Below are 22582 nucleotides of genomic sequence, written 5' to 3'. Positions count from 1 at the left end.
ATCTGAAAGTTCATATTTTTATTGTGTTTCCCTCTAAAGCAACATGGAAATATTCACATATATTACTATTTACAATATAGAGATAGTTAAAATCTCTTAATCTGATTGGTTGATAGCCGTGGTGTCATGAACGTTTTCTACAGCCATGACATTTAATGTCTTTTTACACTTCTATCTTTAAGTATCACTTCGTGGCTACTGATAAATGTTGCCCACCATCTGTTATCAAGCAGGCAGTTAACGAAGAGTTACACCAACCACTGTCTCTCCAGCAGCACTGTGCCAAAGATTTTGGATGCCTTGAAGCAAGAGAGATTACGTCTTTAAGCGGGCACAAATGTGAGAGCTTTCCCCAGAACTATTGGCTACTGAAGCTTGATCATCACCACACCAAGCAATGCATCTCCTCACAAAATTAGTAGACCTAACATTGTTTGCAACAGTTTTTCCATGAGGGTACAATCAATGGTGACGTTCAAATTCATGTAAATACATAAACTGTGGTTAGATCTCTGACTACGTTGAACATTAATTTATCAGTTTAATAAAGCTGTTTTCTGGGTTTTTTTGGATTGTGTATATTTTTATATTGTAATGATTGACAGCTTTTTTATAAAAGCAATATCCCATCCCAATAAACCAAAGCCAGTTTTGCTCAAATATAGCGTGGGCACTATTACAGTATATATAATTCTTTGAGTTGGAGTGGGAGTAGATGTTCATACAGGAACCAAGTGTGCTACCAACAACCGCCCACTGACCAGACATATATAGCTTTGAGAATCTGAGTGCAGATTTTTAAGATGTTTTTTTTTATTTTTTTTATACCATATTTAAATATTATATTTACATCCTTTGTGAGGTATTCCTATGATGTGAAAGTGAGTGTGTTTTCATGCTATCAGTAACCTATGTGGATGATTACCAGCCACTACTAACTTGATTTAAACAAAAGGTTAAAACCATCTCTTTATCTGACACAAGGATTAAAACTTGTTCTTCTGAATGAGAGATTGTTATATTAAATAATTTAACTTCACATTTCTTCACATGGTTCAAACAGCCAATTGCAAGTCTTCTTACTGAGGGATTAAGCCTAGATGGAGGCTTAAAGTAAAACTCATATTTATCTTCTGTGAAGACTATTGTTGCAGTTGTAATCCACGTCTCTGAAACTAGACCCCAAAGGAGCAATGATGAACTTACAGCAGGTTTCGTCTGACTCTCATTCTCACTTTCCAGACACCGCTTCTCTTCCCAGAGACTGCGCAGGGGTGAGGTAAGGTGATGTGAGGAGAGGATGTGGAGGAAATGTGAAAAAGAAAACAAAACTAATGAGTTATTAAGAGAATGAAATAACATGTTTCAGTTCCTGGTTCAACAGAAACAGGATTGCATGCAGAGGAACCTGCTTTTTAAGTGTTTAGAAATACATAAATGCGTGGTTTCCTGTCGATCAAACCCTTGCCAAAGAAGAAAGAAAACATTGAAAAGAAAAGGATGAGGAACCCTTATTATTGAAAGGTTTGAATATAACAGTACAATATGCATATAAAAACATAATTTCTATGAATGTTTCATCTCTCTGCGGCAAACACTTTTTAAACAGTTGATTAAAGTTTGCATGAAGCAATTCTAAGTCAGCTCTGTCATTGTGAAAAACCGTACAATGGCATATAGTGTACAGCTGCACATTGCGCAAAGTAAATGATATTAATCTTCCTGACAAGTTGATGTATTGGATATTAACCACGGAAAACTGCATTAATGCTAAAGTATGTGAGTGGGGTGAAAAAAATGTGCTGAATTTCTGTGTATCTGTTTGGCTGGAGATAAAGGACGCAAAGATTTAAAAAAGGCGCATTAGCATGGTGAGCATCTGCTTGTCATATGCAGACTGCCGGCCATTTGGACCAAGGGAAGGGGGAAAAAAGAACAGAAGTCAGGAAGAGGAGAAGATATTTAATCTGGAGGAGATGAAAGAGAAGAGATGATGAAAGGACAAGAGAGCTCACAACTGCCACAAATAATATGCACACTCACTGTCTAATACTGTCTATTACTGCATCCTGGGAGAATGCTCTGTAAGTGGTTTTCATTTAATATTTCAATTACTGCTGGGCCTTCAACTCCCTGCCTCAGTGTGTGTGTTCTGCATTAAAAAAAACACACTGCATCCTACAGATCATATCATAGCAGTGCAGTGGTGAGCTTATGTGCAGCGAGTGGTTTAATATTGCTGAGGCAATCCAGAGTCAAATGTAATTCAGAGAAGATAAGAAGAAAAGAGATCAGTTTAAAGGAGTATTACACTGTTGAGTAAATAAGAAGCAAAAGGAATATTAGACTTTCTAGAGGCGATCCTAGGAATTTAGAATTTAAGCGAAATAATTTTCCTCTCATCTGGACCTTCTACTCCTTCATATTTAATCATATTTTTACACTTCATTTATACTTTAAAACCAGCCACCAGATTAGTTCCTCATATGCATCCTGCTTTCATAGTTCTTCAGTAATCAGAGTTCATGCTCTTTTTCCCTCTCAATATGTTCATCACGCACACTCTTCCTCTTCCGCCCTTAAACTTTTCTCAGCTGTTGAACCGACTGACACGTTAACTATTTACACTGCATGCACGTCAACTATTTCTGGCGCTTCTACTCCGACAGAAATTTCAGCTGCTTTCAGCCTCAACACATCAGCTGACACTGAAACGACTAATTTTTACACTTCAACTGACAGCTCAAATACTCTAATTGACATTTCAGCTGCTTTCATAACAACTGACACTTAACTATTTACAGTGCACACACTGAAACTGTCTCGGGTGCTTAATCTCCAACTGACATTTCACCTGCTTTCATCTCTCACTATTTAAATGATAGTTCAACTGCTTCCAGTGCTTAAATACAAATGGACCATACAACTGCTTGCAGGGCTTATATCTGAAATTAAAATGTCAAATGCTAGAAGTGACTACACCTCAACTGATTTCAACTGCCTTTCGGTTCTTACACATCAAATCCTGTCAGTAGTTACAGAGCCATTAAAATTTCAAGAAAGAAACCTGTTTACAGAGTTTGACTCAGGTAAACTGCACTTTAGTTGAACTGCTAGCAACACTACATGCAAGGGGTCCCATGGTCGATATTACTTTGTTTAAGGGTGAAAATGTTTGAGAACCACTGGTGTGTGTTATCATGTTGCTAAGCAGTGTTCCCGTAACCTTCCATTTGGTCCTTGAAAAGAAGAGTTTGTGTACAGCATAGAGGGAGATACTCTAGTGAGTGCGTTCTTTTCCATTTCTGTGAGTGTTTGACCTTTTGGACGCACTGATAGCGGTGTTGAGTGAGCTGTAGGAAGGAAAAGAGAATCCTGCAGCAGAAGAGGGGAAAATGGATTGTGATGGAAAAAAGAAGCTCATGAGAGCAAAAGAAGGGATTAGAGGAGAGGAACAGAAACGATGAACGCTGTTCACGTCAAAAAAAGGTTAGGCAGGTTACCACGTGTCATTGATGACAAAAAAATTCACCAGTTAAAAGTAGCAAACTTTTTCTGCTTATTATTGTGACTTATTTTGGTCATTGTGACTATTTTTTCTATTATCTATTATTTTTGAAAAAAATACTTTCAATAAGAAAAATAATTCTGCCAGGCCAAGCAATACATACTGTACCAATACTGTGCGTGTGTGTGTGCACTTCTTATACTCACACTATCACCTTCACTTCCCTCTAAAGTCAATAAAAACTTTTGAACTGCCTCATGAAGCTCATGTCAGTGTTTGGTCCCTAGTTACTCATCTGCGACTCTGTATGTGTGCGTGTTTATGTGTGTGTGTGTGTGTGTGTGTGTGCGCCTATATAGCTGTGTGTGTGTGTGTGTGTGTGTGTGTGTGTGTGTGTGTGTGTGTGTGTGTGTGTGTGTGTCCATGACACACAGGTCATCCAAACGTACGATCTGCTACTGTACACAACTTTTCTCTTTACCACTGCAGTTTCACTTCTGTGTTTTGTCCTTACTCTCCTCTGTCTCCTGGGTTCCTGTCAGTGGTGTGAGGTGTGTATGTGTGTATTTTTGTGTGGTCTGTCATAGGCTTAATGTTTATGGTTAGGCAAGTAGTGGTGATGGTTGGGGTTAGGGTAAAGCTCCATTAATGTAAGTCTATGTCATTTCCCCAAAAAAGACCATGGTCTTATGTGTGTGTGTGTGTGTGTGTGTGTGTGTGTGTGTGTGTGTGTGTGTTACATAGACAAAGCAATAGATATATTTGAGAAGTTATAGTAGTTTGTAGTATTGTTAGGTAGTAATTTTAACTTATGCAACTGGCATTTAATTGGAAAATGAAACTTGTAGCGTGACTGAATGCAATATTAACTGTTAGATGTGTTTATGTGTATATCCTGTACAGCTCACCACTTCAGTTTGTGTTGTGTCTTGTACTCTCTGTCCTCAGCTGCTTTCACTTCATTGTATGCTTGCAGGAGCTGCTGCCTCAGTTCGTTGACCTCACTCTCAGGCTCCTCGGAGGTGCTCTGCTCCTCTGTTCTCTCCACCTCGGTATGCAGCCTCTCCCACTCAGCACGATACCTCTTCGCCTCTCCCAAGAGCTGGATCTCAGAGTCCTGAGAACTGTTGGATGAGCAATTATTTAAGTGTGTGGTGTGCAGTGTTAAGATGCTAACTGCCGGGGGAAATGCCACAAATACAACTCCTGTAACAATAACTGGTTTAAATAACCTTAACCACAAAGACTGTGGTATCATGTGTACAGTATATAAACACAGCCACGTATTTTCATGACTCCTGTGCAATGAGCCAGTGAATTTAAACATGCACATATCGATTTTTAGCCTCAAAAGTTAATTTCTACTTTGTGCCTTAGTGAGAATTTGGAGAATCATTGTTCAATTAAGTGTTTACCAAGATTTAAAGGGATGTTTGGTTTGGTGCAGTCAGTTGGGATAATTGTACCTTACTCATACTACCTCAGCTACATCTCTGCTGTCACCCCTTTTTCTTAAATTAGGATTTTCCGGCTCAACTAACTGAGAAGTAACCCCAATCCAGGCTTCAAAATGTCCCCTCAGAAGCAAGTGTCTGACTGAATTGAATCAGACAAGAAGACTTTTTCAAGGACATTTCAGTTGGACGGATTTTGGCTGTCAGATAAACTGAACGCAAGTCTGATGCAACACTTCTCTGCTGCGCTGTACTCTCAGGATCTCTCCAGTCAAAATGTTGCTTGAAAATATACCATTAAAAAATATAACTTTTGCTCCAAGCAAACATACCTCTTCAGTGTGTCAAGGAGTTGCCTGTAGCTGGCTTTCAGTGTGGCCGCTTTGGTTTTGCTGATTTTGCCCAACAACAACAACTGAGGAGCACAAAAACAGTAATATTATGCAGATTATAATTACTATTATGCAGACATATAAAACAGATAGTAAAAAAGATTATTTACATTTAATAAGAATTTCAAGTGGGTGGAATCTGTTTCTTGTATGCTAGACTGACTACCTGAGATTTACTATTTTCCCCTTTGTCAATCATCCACATCTAAAGAGTCCAGCTACAGCCAGACATCATAAACCTTTTGGCTTTATTCAATAAAGTTGGCTACAAATCTTCCTGCATAGGTTTGCCAGATCAGGTTTTCCCTTTTTCAAAAAGTCTTTGTTCTGACCCGGAGCTGCTGCCTGTATATAAAGCTAAAGGTATTAATAGAATATCTCAGACTGTGGAAATCTCTTGTTGCCATTTTCCTCTCGCATTGAAATATTCAGCAAGGCAATACCGCTAGAAACCAGATACAATTCTGACCAGTAAGCAGTTTTGTGTAATATTGTTTGGTGACAAAATTAAGTTCCAGAAGTTGAAAACTAAATCCCTGGAGCCTATAAAAGAGTTTCAAATTTTATAATAGTCAGAACTGTTTGACAAAAGTTGCTTCGTTCCTGCTCAAATTTGCTCAGATTTCAGTTATTCATAAGAAAAAATGGTCTTGAATCGCTAAGAAAAATTGTGATGGAGCACAAAAAAAACCCCTGATGCCTGAAAATGGGATTTTAACCCAAGTTGGGCTTTATCATAACAGTTCATATCACAGTATCAGAACACCTTATCCTGATCTGTATATAAAATAACAACCTCCAACCATCTGCAATCTCAAAAGGAGGAGAACAACAGTTGAAAATGGTCCATAAATAACAAGTAACTACAGTTCACAAGATTTAAAAAAAAAAATACCATTAGCCATGAATGTTAAAAAAAAACACTGATAAAGAAGATACACACAGCTGTGATACCTTAGCAAAAAGAAAACAAAGTACCAAAGACAAAAGATAACAGGTGAACGGCACTGCAAGAAAAAAAAATCATCTGTAAGAGTTGTTAAATTTCTCTCTGTGGCAAGGTTGTGTGTGTTACAGTGATAGAAAACAGGTGGACAGGTGTTGTTCCACTCTTATCTTCAGAACCAGGTTGGTAGAGCGGGGTGTAATGAGGGATAGCCTCATCTCTATCAAAGAGCTGCAGGACTGAGGATATCTCGGGTCGGACTGTGTAGCAGGTAATCTAATGGCAATGAACACAAACACACACAGACTGATATCTCTCCCCCTGACTTCAAACAATAGGGATAGCCGATTATGTTCTTAGATTCATTCCATTAAATTGTTTATTGTGGGCTTTTGTCAAATGTGCTCGTAAGTGCCCGTCCGACCACGTTCCAAGGGCTGAAAGGACGGAGATATGAATGTTGTGAATGATGCAGATTAGGGGTTTCTCATTAATAAGATTTATTCAGATGTTTTTGCATTAGCCGTCACCCAAGGTCACACCACTACAAGCCAAACACATGACTAATATCACATGATCAGCGCTCAAAACATTTAATGTGTAATTAAGTCTTACAGTACATCTTGAAATGTTAAGCCAGTCATCTGGTCCTGATTGATCTCCAAGAGCAACACAATGCTACAACTTTAGTCATGTAATCTAATATTCACTACTTACAAAAACAGGAAATTACGGGAACCTGTGAAATTATCCCATTCTGCTGAAACACAAATAGCAATGTGAGGTTAAATGAGACATCAAATGAGGTTGCCTTTGTGTTTTCAGCGACACAGATGTCAACGCAGATGCCAAACCGGCGATGCGACAGACATCCTGAGCGATGCGACAGACATCCTGGCCTACACTGGGCATTTATCTGAGAGAAATAGCCTGAAGCGGTTTCAGGCAGCCTCTCTAATTCTGGTGCCAAGATTTATCTTCAGCTCAAGAGTATTGGAAGCTTTTTATAGGGTGGCTGCTTGAGGCTCACATGTGGCGGACCATCTTTGAAGTGAGATGGATACAATCACTGAAATATGTTTATGCAAGCACACAGAGCACCTGTCTGTCTACTCTCCCACCCACCCACCCACCCACACACATGCATGTGCGATAGGTCTGTACTGCAGAACAGCACCAAAAACCTTCCAGTCATGCAAGTTTGCAGTGCAGCAGGTATGTGTAACAAAGTGAAGCTGTGGGCTTTAATACTATTCACCCTCAGGGAGAAAAATAATGACCATCGCTAGGAGGCACAGCACTGCATCACCATCTCTCCCTGTGTGTGTGTGTGTGTGTGTGTGTGTGTGTGTGTGTGTGTGTGTGTATCTCTGCCATCATGTCCCGATATTGACTGTTTGAATTGGAGCTGAGCCGACAGCCAGAATGAATCACTTTGTAAAGGGATGTTTTGTGCAGTAATATTTTCTTTCTAGAGTGTTCCTCTATCAGGGCAGAGCGCCACTTCTGGAGATGAAATCAATTAAATGAAAGTGTGTCACTTCTCTAGAAATACGTCGTGTACTGTATACAGACATCGGAGCCCTGGAAAAAAACAGATCTAGTTAAAGCTGTAAGCAGTGATGAACGGGCCCCTGCGTCTCATATGTGTTGGAGGGAGTGGCAGCCGTGGTATCTCCACTAGAGGTCGGTTGACACGGCTCTGAATGTTCAGGATAATCGGACATGGTTTGAATGGGTAAAACATTATTTCCTGTGTGCCAGTATGTTGCACTGGAGTTGACATATTGAATATATTTACTTGAGGGCAAATAACATTGAAATACATTTTGATGACACTTTAAATTTAATGTAAATTAAAGGATTTTTGTAACATAAGGCTTCCTTTCTGTTGGCAGTAGCTAGTGCTATGACTATGACGCAATACTACTATGAAGAAAAACTTAAGCCTGAGCTCTTACCAAACATGTCAGGATTGGACGATGTACAGTAAGTTACATCAGCTTCCTGTTTGATTGCAAAACATGTTGTTGTCCATGACAACGCTGTTCCATAAATCTAAAAAGCTTCACAATTTAACATCATCAATAATAATTAACATCGGTCTGTAGACTTTGCTGACCAAATTTGAGGTGGATCTTGTAAATCTGCTACGTGGACTTGTAAAACTGAAGCACCTGTAAATGGTCAGAAATATATTTCAAATGATCTCAAACTGGTCAACTTCCTGTTGAATTTAGGGCGTGACACCAAAAGTCTGAAACTTTCATACATCTACGTCAAATTTAAAAGTTGGGGCTTTGACTTTGTAGGGGACGCTATCGAACTAACTCGCCACATCCAAGCCCATATCACATCAATTTTAGCCACTTCTGATGTATGTGCAACGTTTCATGAGTTTTCCAGCACTCCTAGCACCTCAAAAATGCTAAAAAGTAATAAGACGGTGCTATATAGCCGCTGTGTAATGCATAAGCCCAATTGTATTATGAAATGGAAATATTGACTAGTTTGAACATGGATGTAAAGTTTTTGTGCATTCTAAAAGACTTAAACATGTTTGTAAAATGAAGGTTGACAGGCGAAATCGAAAATGGCGGACTCCCAGTCAGGTGAAAACATTTCAAATAAATGTATTGTGTCTAGAATGATAAGGGCATTGATTTCCACTGAATTTCATGAACATGTTCTCATTTGGGGGGGCCCTATGGAGCACACTGGCCACTGCCGAGCCCAATTACTACAGAGTTTTCAAGCATCTACAGCCCCTAAAAAAGCAATGGTGTACAGGAATAATAATTATATCCACAAAAGCAATAGCTTCCTGGCACTTTTGTGTTTGGATCCTAATTACATGACCTATGGTTATGTTACAAAACATTATATTAGCACACTGAAGTACTAACTATGCCCCAAAAAACAGATAATCAGCGCTATGTTAATGAGCCTACTGGGAGTCTAAGAAGGGTAGCATCCAGACTGTAAAAGTCACTGGGTGATGATCCAACCCCACACAATAAACAATTTTAATTATAGCTGGTATGGCTTCATAATTTCTATAAAATGCTCCATTAAATTACGTAATGTATGAGAGTATGAGTGCAATTTCAATCCCACTAATCCAAAAACCGCCAAATAATGACCACATAACCACATGATCATCACATGCAAAAACAACAGCATTATTTATTGTTGATCAAAGATGTGTTTGGTTGTCAAATCTAAACAAAGTACGTAAACCAATTCAGACTTTTGTTACTGGTGACATCAGATTAATTTAAGTTTTAATCAAATCTAACCACTGTGTAACATAACAGCTGCAGCCACAGCATCGACTGACGAGGATGAGACTATTGTCAGTCCTGTTCTGTGAGAAAGGCACAAAACGTTCTTCATGAACTCATCGGCTGAAATGCCAGTCAAGGCTTTACTGAATAGATTCGTATCCACTTCAGAAAACTTGGTGAATTTCTGATAATTGGTTTGTTGTAACAACTTGTGCTGCCAAACTAAAAACACTGGAACCCATTACTGCATTCAGTGGTTCAATTCAAGAGAATCATTAAGTGGCACAAATAAATAAAGACCAGCCAGCAGTTTCAATTAATGACATCCACAGTGATGACAAGTGAGGCAAGCAGAGCCACTCTAAGTGAAAAAAGGACTGTTTTTCAGTGACATGTTGCAGGTGTACCCCGCCTGCTGTTGCTTTAAAATTGCTTTTGATTTCCATGTCTTGTTCATCTTAGAGAAGAAAGGCTGCCTAAATCCAGACTAAAAACTTTCACTTGTCTCTACACAAGGATTTACAAAACACCAAAGCTTGTTTTTGTTAATTAAACTGACTTAACTGTCAAAACAGCTAATTTTGACTGGCTTTACCTATTTTAATGTGAGCTTACTTTAAGCTACATATGAACTCTGTGGCTGTATTATGTAAAAATATAAATATCGCATACGTCACTATGGGGTACATCAGCAGAGGTTCAATATTCAAGGACGCTGATCAGGATTAAGGGGAAAAAATGATTAAATTAATTTGCAATGTCCTTAAGCAAGTCTTGTAAATCAGAGAAAACTGGAAAAACAACTTGTTAGTACTAATTAAAACAAATATTCTCTAATGTTTCTGTTGCCTAACCGTGGAGTTTACAGTAATTGTGACCACCTGAGTGACTGGGGGTGTTGTTTCTGTGTTTACAGGAAGGCTTTGGAAACTGAACTGGGTCAGGGAGATGAGACCTTTAAATTTTGCTCCCCCCGAAAAAACAAAGCGTGACAAAAGTGTGGAAAAACAAAAAAAATAAAAACGTCAGCTGAGTGAAGAGTTCCTGCGTACTGAGTCACTTCGCTCTTCAGGGAAATGAGACGACTTCAGAGAGAGAGCCAGGACGGTACCATGCACTGACTGCAGGCAAAGAACCAACCTTTTCTTTCTCCATATCTCTCTCTCCCTCTTTTTCGTCCCCCCCCCAGAACACACACACACACACCCTCCATAATCTCCGTCTGCATCTCTCTAGTTTTTTACAGTGCTGCTGATATGGTGTTTTGCATTACGCAATAGTGCTGCCCCTCCCATCCTCTCTAACTCAGCACCCTCCCTTTCTCTCTGCCTCTCTCTCCCTCCCTCACTCGTCCTGATATTAATGACACAGCTATCTCAGGCAGCGGCAGTTCCCCTGCGCTCTCTCCCTCCTGCAGGCTGCACACACATACATACATACATACACACACACACAAACACACTTTTAAACCAATAGGGTACTGGACACACATTCACATACTCCTATTCTTACAATTTGCACCTGCACACACGCGCACACACCTACACTTACTCTTTAAGTTCATATTAGAGGCAGTTGCGCACACTCTTTCACTTTACACACACTTATTTCTCCTGTTCCAATCTCACGCAAGAAAATGAGGACAACTGTGTTTTGCGTCTGTGCCAGTCTCCTGCTTACAGCCACCTTGGTGCCGCACACCAGCCGGGCAGCGGACTTCCCCGTGAACTCACACCAGAGATGGGACGCTAGAGGAGCAAACACGTTGGGATCTGAAACTGGTACCCCCACCTCCTGTCCCATCAAACTGAGACCCTCAGGTCCGTGCGGGAGCTCCGGAGCAGAGGAGGGGGAGGACTGCCCCTATCAAATCACCCTGCCTCCTCTCACCATCCAGCTGCCCAAGCAGTTCAGGCTGCTGGAGAAAACAATGAAGGAGCTGCAGAGCCTGAAGGAGGTGGTGAACAAGCTGAAAAGCGGGTGCCAGGAGTGCCGCGGTGCACGGGGCAGTGGAGTTTTTGGACATCAGCAAGCTGACCAGGGACAAACACGGGTGCCAATTCAGAAGGACACCGGAGAGGTGGGTGGACTGGACCTGACAGCACAGGAGCTGCAAGGTGGGTCCAGCCAAGAGGAGAGGGGAGATGGGATGGTCCCTGGAGCTACTGTGGACGGACCAGGACTGTTGCAAGGTTCCATTTTTGGGAAAATCACACCGAGCCCGAGCACTATGCAGGAGATGCAGGTAAGAGGCACAGTTCAGTCTCAATTCAGTTTAAAGAGGCAATTTTTTAAAAAGGATTTTAGCAAGGAATGAATGTTATTTCCCTAAAAAAAAAACCTCTTAGTTCAGTACAAGGATGAAACCTCCAGGTGGATAGTCAGGTAACATTTCTGAAATTTCTCATGACTCAAGTCAGTAATAGTTAAGGCTATGCTGTGTGAGCCAAATCTAAATCTGGGTAGGCACCAGTCAAATGAAAGAATAAAATGACATATTTGTGTGTTTCTATCAACACCATGTAACATTTCCAGTAAACCTGAACAGCTGTGTGAAAATTCTAGTGACATCTGATTTAAAGCTTATTTAAAATGTGCTTTATAAACACTGTAGAAAAAAAACATCACCTAAATGTGCCCAGCCAAATTTACCCAGCTGGTATGTAAACTGAACAGATGTTTAAAGACCTGTAAAGTCCAACCTGGCACCAATCCACCAGGGACAATTCCTGGCACTGTAAACAGGGTGGGGAATCAGCATTAGACACCAGCCAAATGGCGGTAAATTTGTGCTCTGTCTGGTGAGCTTGTTGAATCTCACAGTCACCCTGGCAGACAGCCAACCATCACGCAGACTCTATCTATTCTAAAATTAAAATTGGCTGGTAAAAAACAATGAAGCAGGTTGGTTACTTCAGTAATCTCTGGCCCTTCCCAGGTGAAACTGAACAGGATGTCAGCCAGTCTGCGCAACGCCAGGAACCAGATCACGGATCTGCACGGTCGTCTAGAGGGCCTCAACCTGCTCAACATGGATAATGTGCAGGCTATGGTGGACAGACGGGTGGAGAACATCACTGGAGTGGTCAACAAGATAAGCTCTACCTGCACAACCCAGTGTGCAGTGCAGAACACCCCTCAGTGTGAGCGTGCTTTTCTTGAGATTTTTTCTCCCACCATTTTTGTTCCATTCTCTCATTTCATCCTTTGAAATTCCTCTCCATCCTCTCAGCTGTTTATGTATTCCTTTTTTTGGCTTGAAATCTTTTGTGTCTTCTATTGTATGTTAGAATATTCTATTCTTTTCCATCTTTCAGCTATTTCAAAGATGACTCTCCTCTTCTCTCCTCCTCTCATGTATTTGATTTGCTGTAATCTCCCCAAGCTTGATCAAGAAGCCCTTCCTCTATTCTCTCTTCCTCTCCCTTTAACTCTCCACACACACACACACACAAACACCCCGTCTAAATGGATCCAGCGTTTTGGGTTGTTGTGAGGTGAATTTTCTGGCTTAGGATCCATCTAATCATGCCTAAGTGGACATGGCGAATTTTAATCACTACAAACAATCCAAGTCTGGGTGGTCACCTTCACCCGACAAAGCTTTTCTTTCTGGGAAATGGGAAATGAAATCTTCCAGGGTGACAATGACCTTGTTGACAACATGCAGTGGTATGTTGCGAAATGCCTTCTCTATAACCAACATGAAAAACATTGTGTGTTTTGGGGAGATTTATGTAATCATGAAATAGGGAATTTTTCCCATCACAAGAAAAGAGTGTTCAAGATCAATCAATATGCCAAATGTTTGTAATGAGAACACCATGCCAAAAAAAATATAAAAGCTGCCCATGTCCACTTTATCTGAGCTGCAGCCTCAGTGTAGCAGCAGAGAAAAAAAACCCATCACTATAGCAGAATAGTTTTAGGTTGAGGTCATGTTATAGTGAAGCAATATGACTAGGGTCAAAGTGAGATTTCCAATTACCTCTTATATAACTAATTCAAGTGCTCTGACATTCCACTTCTCTCCTTACGCACAAACTCAAAAAAAGTGGAGAGGGAGGACAAGAGAGAATGCGTCACGCCTACGTCTAGATAGCCTGAACGTTTAAAAACATTGGCTAAAAGGCAACAGGTTCATATGGAGACTTATGGGGGTTATGGAGAGTGAAAGCTCATGGTGGAGACTGAAAAAAACATATCAATAAGGACTGCAAACTCGCTAAGCATAACAAACATCCCATTTTACACTGATGCAAAAGCTTATGCGGATGACAGCACAGTTGAAATGCAGGCCATTTTTCAGTCTGAAACCAAATTTTCGTCCCGATATTGCATGAGTGGAAGAGAATGTGACACTGTATTGGGGCTTTTATGTAGGAAACAGATGTGAGCTTATTTCTAAGTAGATTAGCTGGGACAGTGGTGTGAAGGGAATCCCAGATTTTTCTCTTCTTGCCTCTTTCTCCTTCAAACTCCACTTCAATCCCGTCCCTTTTCCCGCCTCATACATTTATCCTGAGTGCATCTGTATTTCATCATTTGCAATAATTCCTCCATTCTATTTAAAAGTCTTGTTTTTTTCCCCCTCTCTTGCCATAAGTTTCTCTCTCTCTTTCTCTATTTAATCCCCTTACCCGGTGCCTTCCTTTCACTTGCGTCTGCCTCTCCCCCTACCTCTCTTCCTCTGGAGGTCATGCTCTTGAGTGCTCATTCCTGCATAAAACAACTAATTCTTATTATCTCTTGCCAACAACACAAGAAGTAATGTAGGCGGCTTTCCTAACATTAGTCACGGATGGCAGACGGGGTCAGTAACACTTGTCTTTGTACATCAAACTGTCATGTCAAGCTCAAGAACCAGCAAATTATTCTGCCAAGTTAGGAAATTGTGCCTGATGGTGTCTGAACAGAATCCAAAGAAAGAGACAAGTAACAGCTGTTGTTACCATGGCAATAGACCAAAATCTGATAACTCCTCTCTCCTTAAATGGATATAAACAGTGTTGTAATTGCCATTTTAATCAAGTGATGGTTGACAGAAAAGTTTAGATTTTTTGGAGGGTTTTCTTTATTCTCATGTCAGACCAATCTTATCCCATTTTAGCACACAATGCCAATTCTTTTAATCTTTCAACTACTTATTCCCAGATGCTATGCTATGGTCCTCCACTTGTTATTACCGCTACATCTAGTGATAAAAAAGGACTTCCAGTGAAAAACATGTTTTCAAGTTGTTTTGACACAGTCAGAAGTGCTTTGTGAAGCAATTCACGATTACATGGTTCCCTTAACTGATGAATAAACTATCCAGCTGCCAAATTGTAACCAAGTCATTAAATAATTTTTATAGGTTTTTAAAAAGGGGGAAGCATTAACACACACTGAAGATATTTTAACGAACAAAATTTTGATTCTGCTGTCAGCCAACGTGGACCTATAAGGGGACCAAATCTTTTGAAAACCTTATCAAGATGTGTGGGTGGTGTGTTTGTATCTATAGAAGCAGTGGTGATGGATCATTGGCAAACAGATGTTAAACACTCACATGTGTGCAGACATTCAGAAACCACCCCATACTGGACTGGTACAGCTCATTAGACTACACAACAGAGTTACATTTATTTCCCTGCAGGTTTAGACAAAGGTATCTAAGAACACAAAACTATGTTAAAGTATACAATTTCAACACTTTTATCAGTTTTTCAACACAATTTTATCACTTACAGCTCACAATGTAAGCATTTATTTCACCCTCTTTGCCAATGTCCATACCTGCTGCGAGCACTAATCTTTACTATTACTCCTGCAAGACGTATTAGGGCCTCGAGGTGAATAGACAGCACTTCATGTTGCCGTTCAGCTACATTAACTCAATTATAAACAAAGAGAATGGATGCCTAGTCCTCTGTTTTCAGGATCTGCTTGTCTGTGATATGGCAACACACAACTTCCTAAAGGAAGGGTGTTGCTTTTTGATGAGCTTCTTTCCATCAAAACTGACAATAGTAAGCTGTTTCTGTGGGGAAAGGCTACCCTATCACTTTGGAAACACATTTCCTTTCATCACAGGCGCTAATCGTACACGAGGACTGGTTGTCACGAGGCACACTTCATTTCTGCGTTAACAGTCATCTTTCTTTAATGCCAATAATTCATGTGGCTGCACTCATTCAAAAGAGGCATTGTGGTATTCAAGCAGTCAGTTTTCAGTCATTCAGTCTAACGTCTGGCTCATCAGCCTATAAGAAAGCGGTCTACCACTTATGGAATCAGTCAAAACAATCAGCCAGAAATAAGCCAATAATTTGACTCAACAGTGAGACAGCCAATCAGCCACCATTCATTTGGGCATCACTTAAGTGACTGATATTAGAGTTATTTAGGTCAGGCACAGAGCCAGAGGTAGTGAGATGAGATGGCTGTTGTCTGTCTAAGCGCACCGGCTGCCCAAGCAGACAGATGGGGACCGACAAGGGGGGTGGGGGATAGAGGAGGATGTGAAGTGGATAAACTACACAGTCACACACTTAAAGTGAAGGAGACATTGAAAGAATTTACAGGTCAGTTCTCTGAATGCCAAGTGCAGACACGACCATTAACGTGACAAGGATATATGTTTGACCTCACACTCTTCTCTCACTTCTTTCCATAGGGAGTGATCTACCATTTGCAGCCATTTTGCACCTGAAAGGCTCTGTGTAACTTGACAGGAAGATGGCCTTAGAGTCAAAGCAACTGACAGTGTGCACCATGTACTCAAGCAAGCAAACATATGGCTAACTTTGCACTATAGCAAGAATTACCATTTACATTTCTCCACTCCACTCCACTCCGCAGACACTATTCAGTCTAGACTTTTATTCCCTATAGCTCAAAAAACCTGACGTCCGGCCCTCTGTACTCAGCATGGGCCTCCCTTATTCTTTCTCTAATATAATCTACCAAAGCACTAAAAAGATTTCATAGTACAACAAAACTGTATCAGCAATGGAGTGTGTCAAACAAACTCAGGAGGGGTCCCACATGCTGCCTGCCCAGTGTCAGGATGATTTAGGCCCCAGGTGCCGAACATGCAGGGAGGGGGTACACCTCTCTAATCCAGTTTTACACTTTCCCACGTTTTGACAAGTCTGTTCCTTTCATTTCCCAAATGCTAACTGGCAGAGGCTTTCGGACTCTGGTTTGGGTTGGGGCAATGCACAACAGAGCTCTATACAGCTGCATGCAGTGCAACACAGGGGACTGGAGTAAGCGTTAGAGAAATAAGTGGACAAAAAAAGAAATGGGGGGGGGGGGGGGGGGGGATCTCAGAGAGTATTGGAGCTTTATGAAATGAGCCTGTGGCGCAGCATAAGGGAAGGTCACTGACTTTTGTCCTCTTGTCAGTGGCCTTTGTCCTTGAAGTCCTGATTCTCAATGTGATTTCCAGATAGGGGACACAATATGGAGAGGCAGGTATTCAGTGATACACATGTGACTGTTACAGATTTCTCATGTTTTATGCTGAACTGTAGTTTGGTTCACAGCAGGAACAGTTTTGTTACGTAATTGGAAAAAGCTTTGTAACAGGTTGGTTAGAGAACCCCGCGAACCGTTTTGTGTTTGAATACGCTGCCCCAGAAATTAATGCAGGGATGAAAACTTCCACGGTGGTTAAAGCTGAATTTCCCCACTAACATATCTCATTTTCGTTCCTTCTCTTCAGCCTTCATCAGCTGCAGGGGCTGTTTCTATTACTGTCTCTTGGCTGGGCAAAGAGAGAGAGAGACAGACAGACAGACAGACAGAGAGAGAGAGAGAGAGAGAGAGAGAGAGAGAGAGACAGCGAGACAGAAATAAAGCCAGTCGCAAAGTAAAAAGATTACTGTATCATTCAGTACCATCCTTTTAAAAAAACACCCTCTCTTCTTTTCCCCTTTGTCCCTGTCTCCCAGCAGTCATCTTAGCCCCTCGGGACTGTTCAGACTACAAAGTGTTGGAGACGAGGAAGAACGGCGTGTATCGCGTGACCCCTGATCCAAAGAATGGGACATTTGAAGTCTTCTGTGACATGGAGTCCTTCGGAAGTGGATGGACGGTCATACAACAACGACTTAATGGTTCTGTTAGCTTCAACCGCACCTGGACTGAATACAAGAAGGGCTTCGGAAACCTCAGGTACTGATCATCAATCTCTCCTGAGTTCCACTCAAACAATGTTTTAGTGGGGACATAAAACATCTGCTGGAAACTAAAGCCTGTAAATGTTGCTTACAGGGTTGCATAGACGATGAATTATAACCAACTGGGTCTTATCTATGTAAAACAGTGGAGATGAATGGGTAATGTGTAGATTTAAAAGAAGGTCATTAACAGTCAAAGTTGAAAAGAAAACTAAAAAACCCAAAAGATTTCTGGCATAAAAGATAAGAGGGTTGAATTCAGTTACCTCCACAGAGAGGTTAAATTGGAGTTTCATCTGTTCATGGAAAGGGCAGTAGATGTCATGCACCACTGGAAAACTTTAAACTGGATTTTGCAACACTGTAGACAGGAGTCAATGCAAAAAAAAGTGTGGAATTTATTCCCAGATATACTAATAAAATGCAGGAAAAAACTAAATGCTCAACAAAAACAATTCAAAATTGAAGAAAGGGGGGAAAGACTCAACAGCAAAAACCCACAGCCTCATAATAAACTGCCATCTACTCTACTGTTACAAACAGACCAATCACTAGCCTTTTACCCTCTCTATTTGGTACCTACCATCTGCTCAGGTAACTGCGGGTCGAGTTTTCCTGATACAGAGCTTTCAAAGAATAAACATGAAGAAAAAGAACATTAATTCAAGAGTCCTCTGTTCATGCTGACCGCTGCAATTTATCAACAGGCGCCCATTTGCACCTATGAGTGTGCCAACTTTAACAGAATGTAATTTTCTACAGAATAGTTTTATCTCTCCTTCCACCATTTAAATGTCCATTCACTCTAAAAATGCACACCTGCTCTCGCTGTCATTGACTTTTCACCACCTGTTTTTACTGCATGAATGTCATGTGTAAAATAACTACATAAATATAAACCCCCACAACAGGGATAATACTTTTAACAGATTAAAAACTTGGGCTAAAATGAATGATTGAAGGCAGTAAAAAAAAGTTAATATTGAAAGACAGGGCCTAGTGATAAGGGAGGAAAGCAGCCATTTCACAGTGACTGTTTTTAACACAGTGGCTCAACTATAACTGGGTTCAAATTTCAGTTCATTTTCTCGCCTCTGCGCCTGTAGGAATGAGTTTTATATGGGAAATAACCATGGTTACCAGTTGATAGCCAAGCCTACAGATCTAGTATAACCTCCCACTGAAAGGATAATTTCTCCTCTCATCCTACATTTACTCCTTTCATCTCCTCCCCTGTGGGGATAAATAAATTCAGTTAGAGTGACTGTATCCCACTCTCTAATCAAGTGTAAAAGTATATGAGCCTGTATATAATCTATCCCTCTGTCCCTTTCGCTCCAATCCAACCCCCTTCCTCTGTCACCACCTTCTCCTCCGCTGTAGAGGTGAGTTCTGGCTGGGCAATGACCATATCCATCTGCTGACGAAGGGCAAAGACATGGTCCTGCGTATCGAGCTGGAAGACTTTGAGGGTGTCCGGGAATATGCAAAGTATGACCAGTTCTATGTGGCCAATGAGTTCCTCCGCTACCGGCTGTCTGTCAGTGGATACAGGTATAATATTGGTTTCTGTGTTTGCATGCGAGTATGATCAATTATTTATAGTACAGTGCCAATGCAATTCAAATTTGAACATTACATTGAATATATTAATGTGTCATCATAGCGGGACTGCTGGTAACGCCATCAGTTTCAACAAGCACTTCAACCACGATCAGAAATTCTTCTCCACACCTGACCGCGACAACGACATGTACCCCTCCGGAAACTGCGGCGCTTACTACAGCTCCGGCTGGTGGTTTGATGCCTGCATGTCTGCCAACCTCAATGGGAAGTACTACCACAAAAGGTACAAGGGAGTCCGGAATGGGATCTTCTGGGGGACATGGCACAACATGTCGACAGAGTACTACCCTACCAACTACAGGCAGGCCTTCAAAACTGTCAAAATGATGATACGGCCCAAGAATTACGCTCCTTAAGAGGACAGGTAAATATTCATGGTTATAGAGAGATGGACAGATGAACATAAACACAAACAGTAGACTCACATGCGCATAGTCATGCATCTGCATACATTTACACATGCATACACGTACACAGAAAAAGACAATAAGCCCTATAGACAGTCTGAACACAGTTTTAATGAAAAATAATTGTGAGAAAAACTTAACAGTACCATTGCTTTTTTCCACTGTAGTGAGTGCGGCCTTCGGAATGTTGGATTAAAATGATCACAGTAAAAGACAATGGACTATTAACAATGACGGACTATTAAAAAAACCCATACATGCAGTGTAAAGGCTGGCCTCCTGCAGGTGCCATAATATTATATGGAGGGTTACTATGAGAGATTTTTCACTGTTTCTCTGACATTTCTCCACTTTCTGTCCTGCTGCCTCCTGCTATAAAACCAGCTGAGACATAGCACAGCACAAAGTGGTAGTAAAAAACTAATAAGCTATCATTTTCTCCGCTCTAAATGGTTTCATAATTAACAGCAGCCACTCAAGTGAGGTATACGAGAGCTGATGATACAATTTTGAGTGGGTCTGAAATTCATTGAGAAAGACTTCAATGCTAGGGGTCAAACTGATAAAAAAAAAATGTACAGGCAGTGATACATACACATGTTTTGGGCCGGAGTGCACATGTAATAGCTTCTGTGTCATTTATTGAATTATACTCAGACACCTTGGTAATGTATCATCATCCTATACAATATAAAACATCCCTGCATTATGCAAATTGAGATACATTTCTATTGGGTCGCACCCAAGTGCATTGAGCATTATTGATGCTTTCATAAATTCTACTTGACAGCAGCCAGGAAGCAGGACACTGCTGCAAGGAAGAAGAAAAAAACTCCAATTGTTTTTCTACCCATAGCTCTGGGTGCACTGGACTACTGCACATCTCTTGATGCCAGACACGCACATGCACGCACACACACACACACACACACACACACACACACACACACACACACACACACACACACACACACACACACACACACACACACACACACACACACACAATCCCCCCCAACCCTCCCTGATTCACCACTTGTACAATACTGCTGCCTAATGTTAAAAAACTGTATTGCATCATTTAATCCATTCTATACACACTGTGAATGGGAAGGATGGGGAAAGAAATGTTTCACTTTAAGGACGTGTACAGTATTTATTTTACTTTGTGGAGGTATGATAGTTTTTATATAATAGATGGGTCATGCTGTATCAGGTCGGATGATTGTTGATATTCGAGCAATGATAAGGACTGTGCATTATTGTGACCATTCATAGTAATTATGTGTGTATTTGGAGCGTTGTGTGTGTACAATATTGATCTTTTCTATCATTCATATTCAACTGTCATGCCAAAAGATATGCACTTTTTATATTTAAAGAAAATGAATAAAGTTCCAACTACATGGCTGTGTACATTGCAGTGTTTTGGCCCTTTTTAAATCACACTGACTCTTCATCTTTAAAAGAATTACCTGTATTTGAAGCACATTACAATGAATGGATGTAAAACTGTATACATGCAAAGTAATACTGTAATCACAAACTCGGTACTGTATTCCACTGAAGTCTACAATGCAGGGTTATTTGACACCAGTAAATTAGGAGGAACAAATTGCCTGCTGATAATAACTGGGTTAATGAGGTGTACATGTAACTCGATAGAAGAATGAGATTCATATTATCCTTACATAAATGACAAAATCGTGACTTATTGTGTATTGTGATTAAATTGATTTTTAAAAAAAGTATTCATGCTCATCCAAACAGCAGTTTCAATCTCGCAGTATTCATTTGTATTTCAATTCAGTTCAAAAGTTGTAAGACACACAATTCATCTACAATACCAAATTCTAATCTGGAAAGCAGTTTTGCTGGAAATAGTATTTTAAATACTGTGGGGTTTTTTTTCCTTTCTATTACCCTAGCCTAACCTCCAAAATGCCACCAAGAAACCTCTTGATCCTGCCCAAGAAATGATTTAACAGCCTGGGAAAACACAATTATGAGCCTTACCTCATCTAGGCACTGGAAAGCAGGACTAGCAGACACATCAGTAGCAACAGAAGGCAGCTCCTCTATGATTGAAGCATTAGGTGCAATGGCGAATAGAGGGGTGTCCTCCTCTTCTTCCTCCACTTCTTCTTTGCTGGGAGGCCTGCTGACCTGCTGCTCCTCGGATAGACTCATGCTGATACCAAACACAGATAGATACTAATTGACTGATTGACAGGTAGTCGATGGATGGAACAACGGAGACAGCAAGGGGAGAAACAGCTTTACAGTACAGGATGTGTGGTAAAATTATACTACTCAAAACAGAGGTAATATATAAATAATAAGTCAAGAATTCAAAGTTATGCTGATGGTAGAGCCCCTTCTTCTAGCTGACTAGCTATAATTACACGCCATTTGATTAGCTTAAGCTTTCTGGGTGTGGTGCATGTACAACCTATGCGGAAGCTAATGAGTTAATATTTACGCAGAAGCTAATGAGTTAAAATTCACGCAGAAGCTAATGAGTTAACATTTAAGCAGAAGATAATGAGTTAACATTTACGCTAACACTTGGTTAATGTTAGCTAACTTACAGGTGGTTGTGTCTGTGTTTGTCTCCTAAACAATGAAAGAAACACGTCTGTGAAACCGTTCTACCTTAAAAAACTCTTCAGTCTTCACTTCAGTATTGGTCTTTGTATGACTTTCTTCGTTTATCCCGAAAACAGTAAAACAATACCTCACAATTAACTTAAACAATTGCTAAAGTGAGCAGAACTAAATCACAGTTTTTTCT

The 22582-nt window shown here is 40.6% G+C and overlaps 2 protein-coding genes across 4 annotated transcripts in view; one reads left to right on the top strand and one right to left on the bottom strand.

Annotated features, from left to right (window-relative positions):
• The window catches only part of ccdc146 (coiled-coil domain containing 146), a 46417-nt gene extending 24439 nt beyond the window's left edge, over positions 1-21978 (bottom strand). The window contains exons 1-4 of the mRNA XM_062443341.1: positions 21805-21978; positions 5295-5377; positions 4417-4632; positions 1207-1264 (exon numbers count right to left, since the gene is read on the bottom strand). Coding sequence (XP_062299325.1) covers positions 1207-1264; positions 4417-4632; positions 5295-5377; positions 21805-21978 — 531 coding nt within the window. The remainder of the gene's footprint in view (positions 1-1206; positions 1265-4416; positions 4633-5294; positions 5378-21804) is intronic.
• On the top strand, positions 10996-21204 carry fgl2a (fibrinogen-like 2a). Of its 3 annotated transcripts, none has more exons than XM_062443347.1 (6): positions 10996-11832; positions 12526-12730; positions 17531-17750; positions 19139-19309; positions 19422-19745; positions 20582-21204. In XM_062443347.1, exons 1-5 carry the CDS (start codon positions 11224-11226, stop codon positions 19735-19737), a joined length of 1521 nt encoding a protein of 506 aa, XP_062299331.1. In that variant the 5' UTR covers positions 10996-11223; the 3' UTR covers positions 19738-19745; positions 20582-21204. The 3 variants fall into 3 exon arrangements, with proteins under 3 accessions (XP_062299331.1, XP_062299330.1, XP_062299329.1); XM_062443346.1 differs by having other exon boundaries at positions 20579-21204; XM_062443345.1 differs by having other exon boundaries at positions 19422-21204.
• Positions 21979-22582: the final 604 nt, after the last annotated feature.

This window comes from Scomber scombrus, chromosome 22 (genome assembly GCF_963691925.1).
Source record: "Scomber scombrus chromosome 22, fScoSco1.1, whole genome shotgun sequence".
Taxonomy (NCBI): domain Eukaryota; kingdom Metazoa; phylum Chordata; class Actinopteri; order Scombriformes; family Scombridae; genus Scomber; species Scomber scombrus.
This window is presented reverse-complemented; position numbering and strand designations above follow the sequence as displayed.

What these genes read in the sequence shown, in the direction of transcription:
- fgl2a (XM_062443347.1), top strand. Translation starts at nt 11,224, where the DNA reads ATGAGGACAACTGTGTTTTGCGTCTGTGCCAGTCTCCTGCTTACAGCC. An exon ending in GCACTATGCAGGAGATGCAG is followed by an intron (nt 11,833 to 12,525) that starts GTAAGAGGCACA and finishes GGCCCTTCCCAG; the next exon opens with GTGAAACTGAACAGGATGTC. An exon ending in CTGTCTGTCAGTGGATACAG is followed by an intron (nt 19,310 to 19,421) that starts GTATAATATTGG and finishes GTGTCATCATAG; the next exon opens with CGGGACTGCTGGTAACGCCA.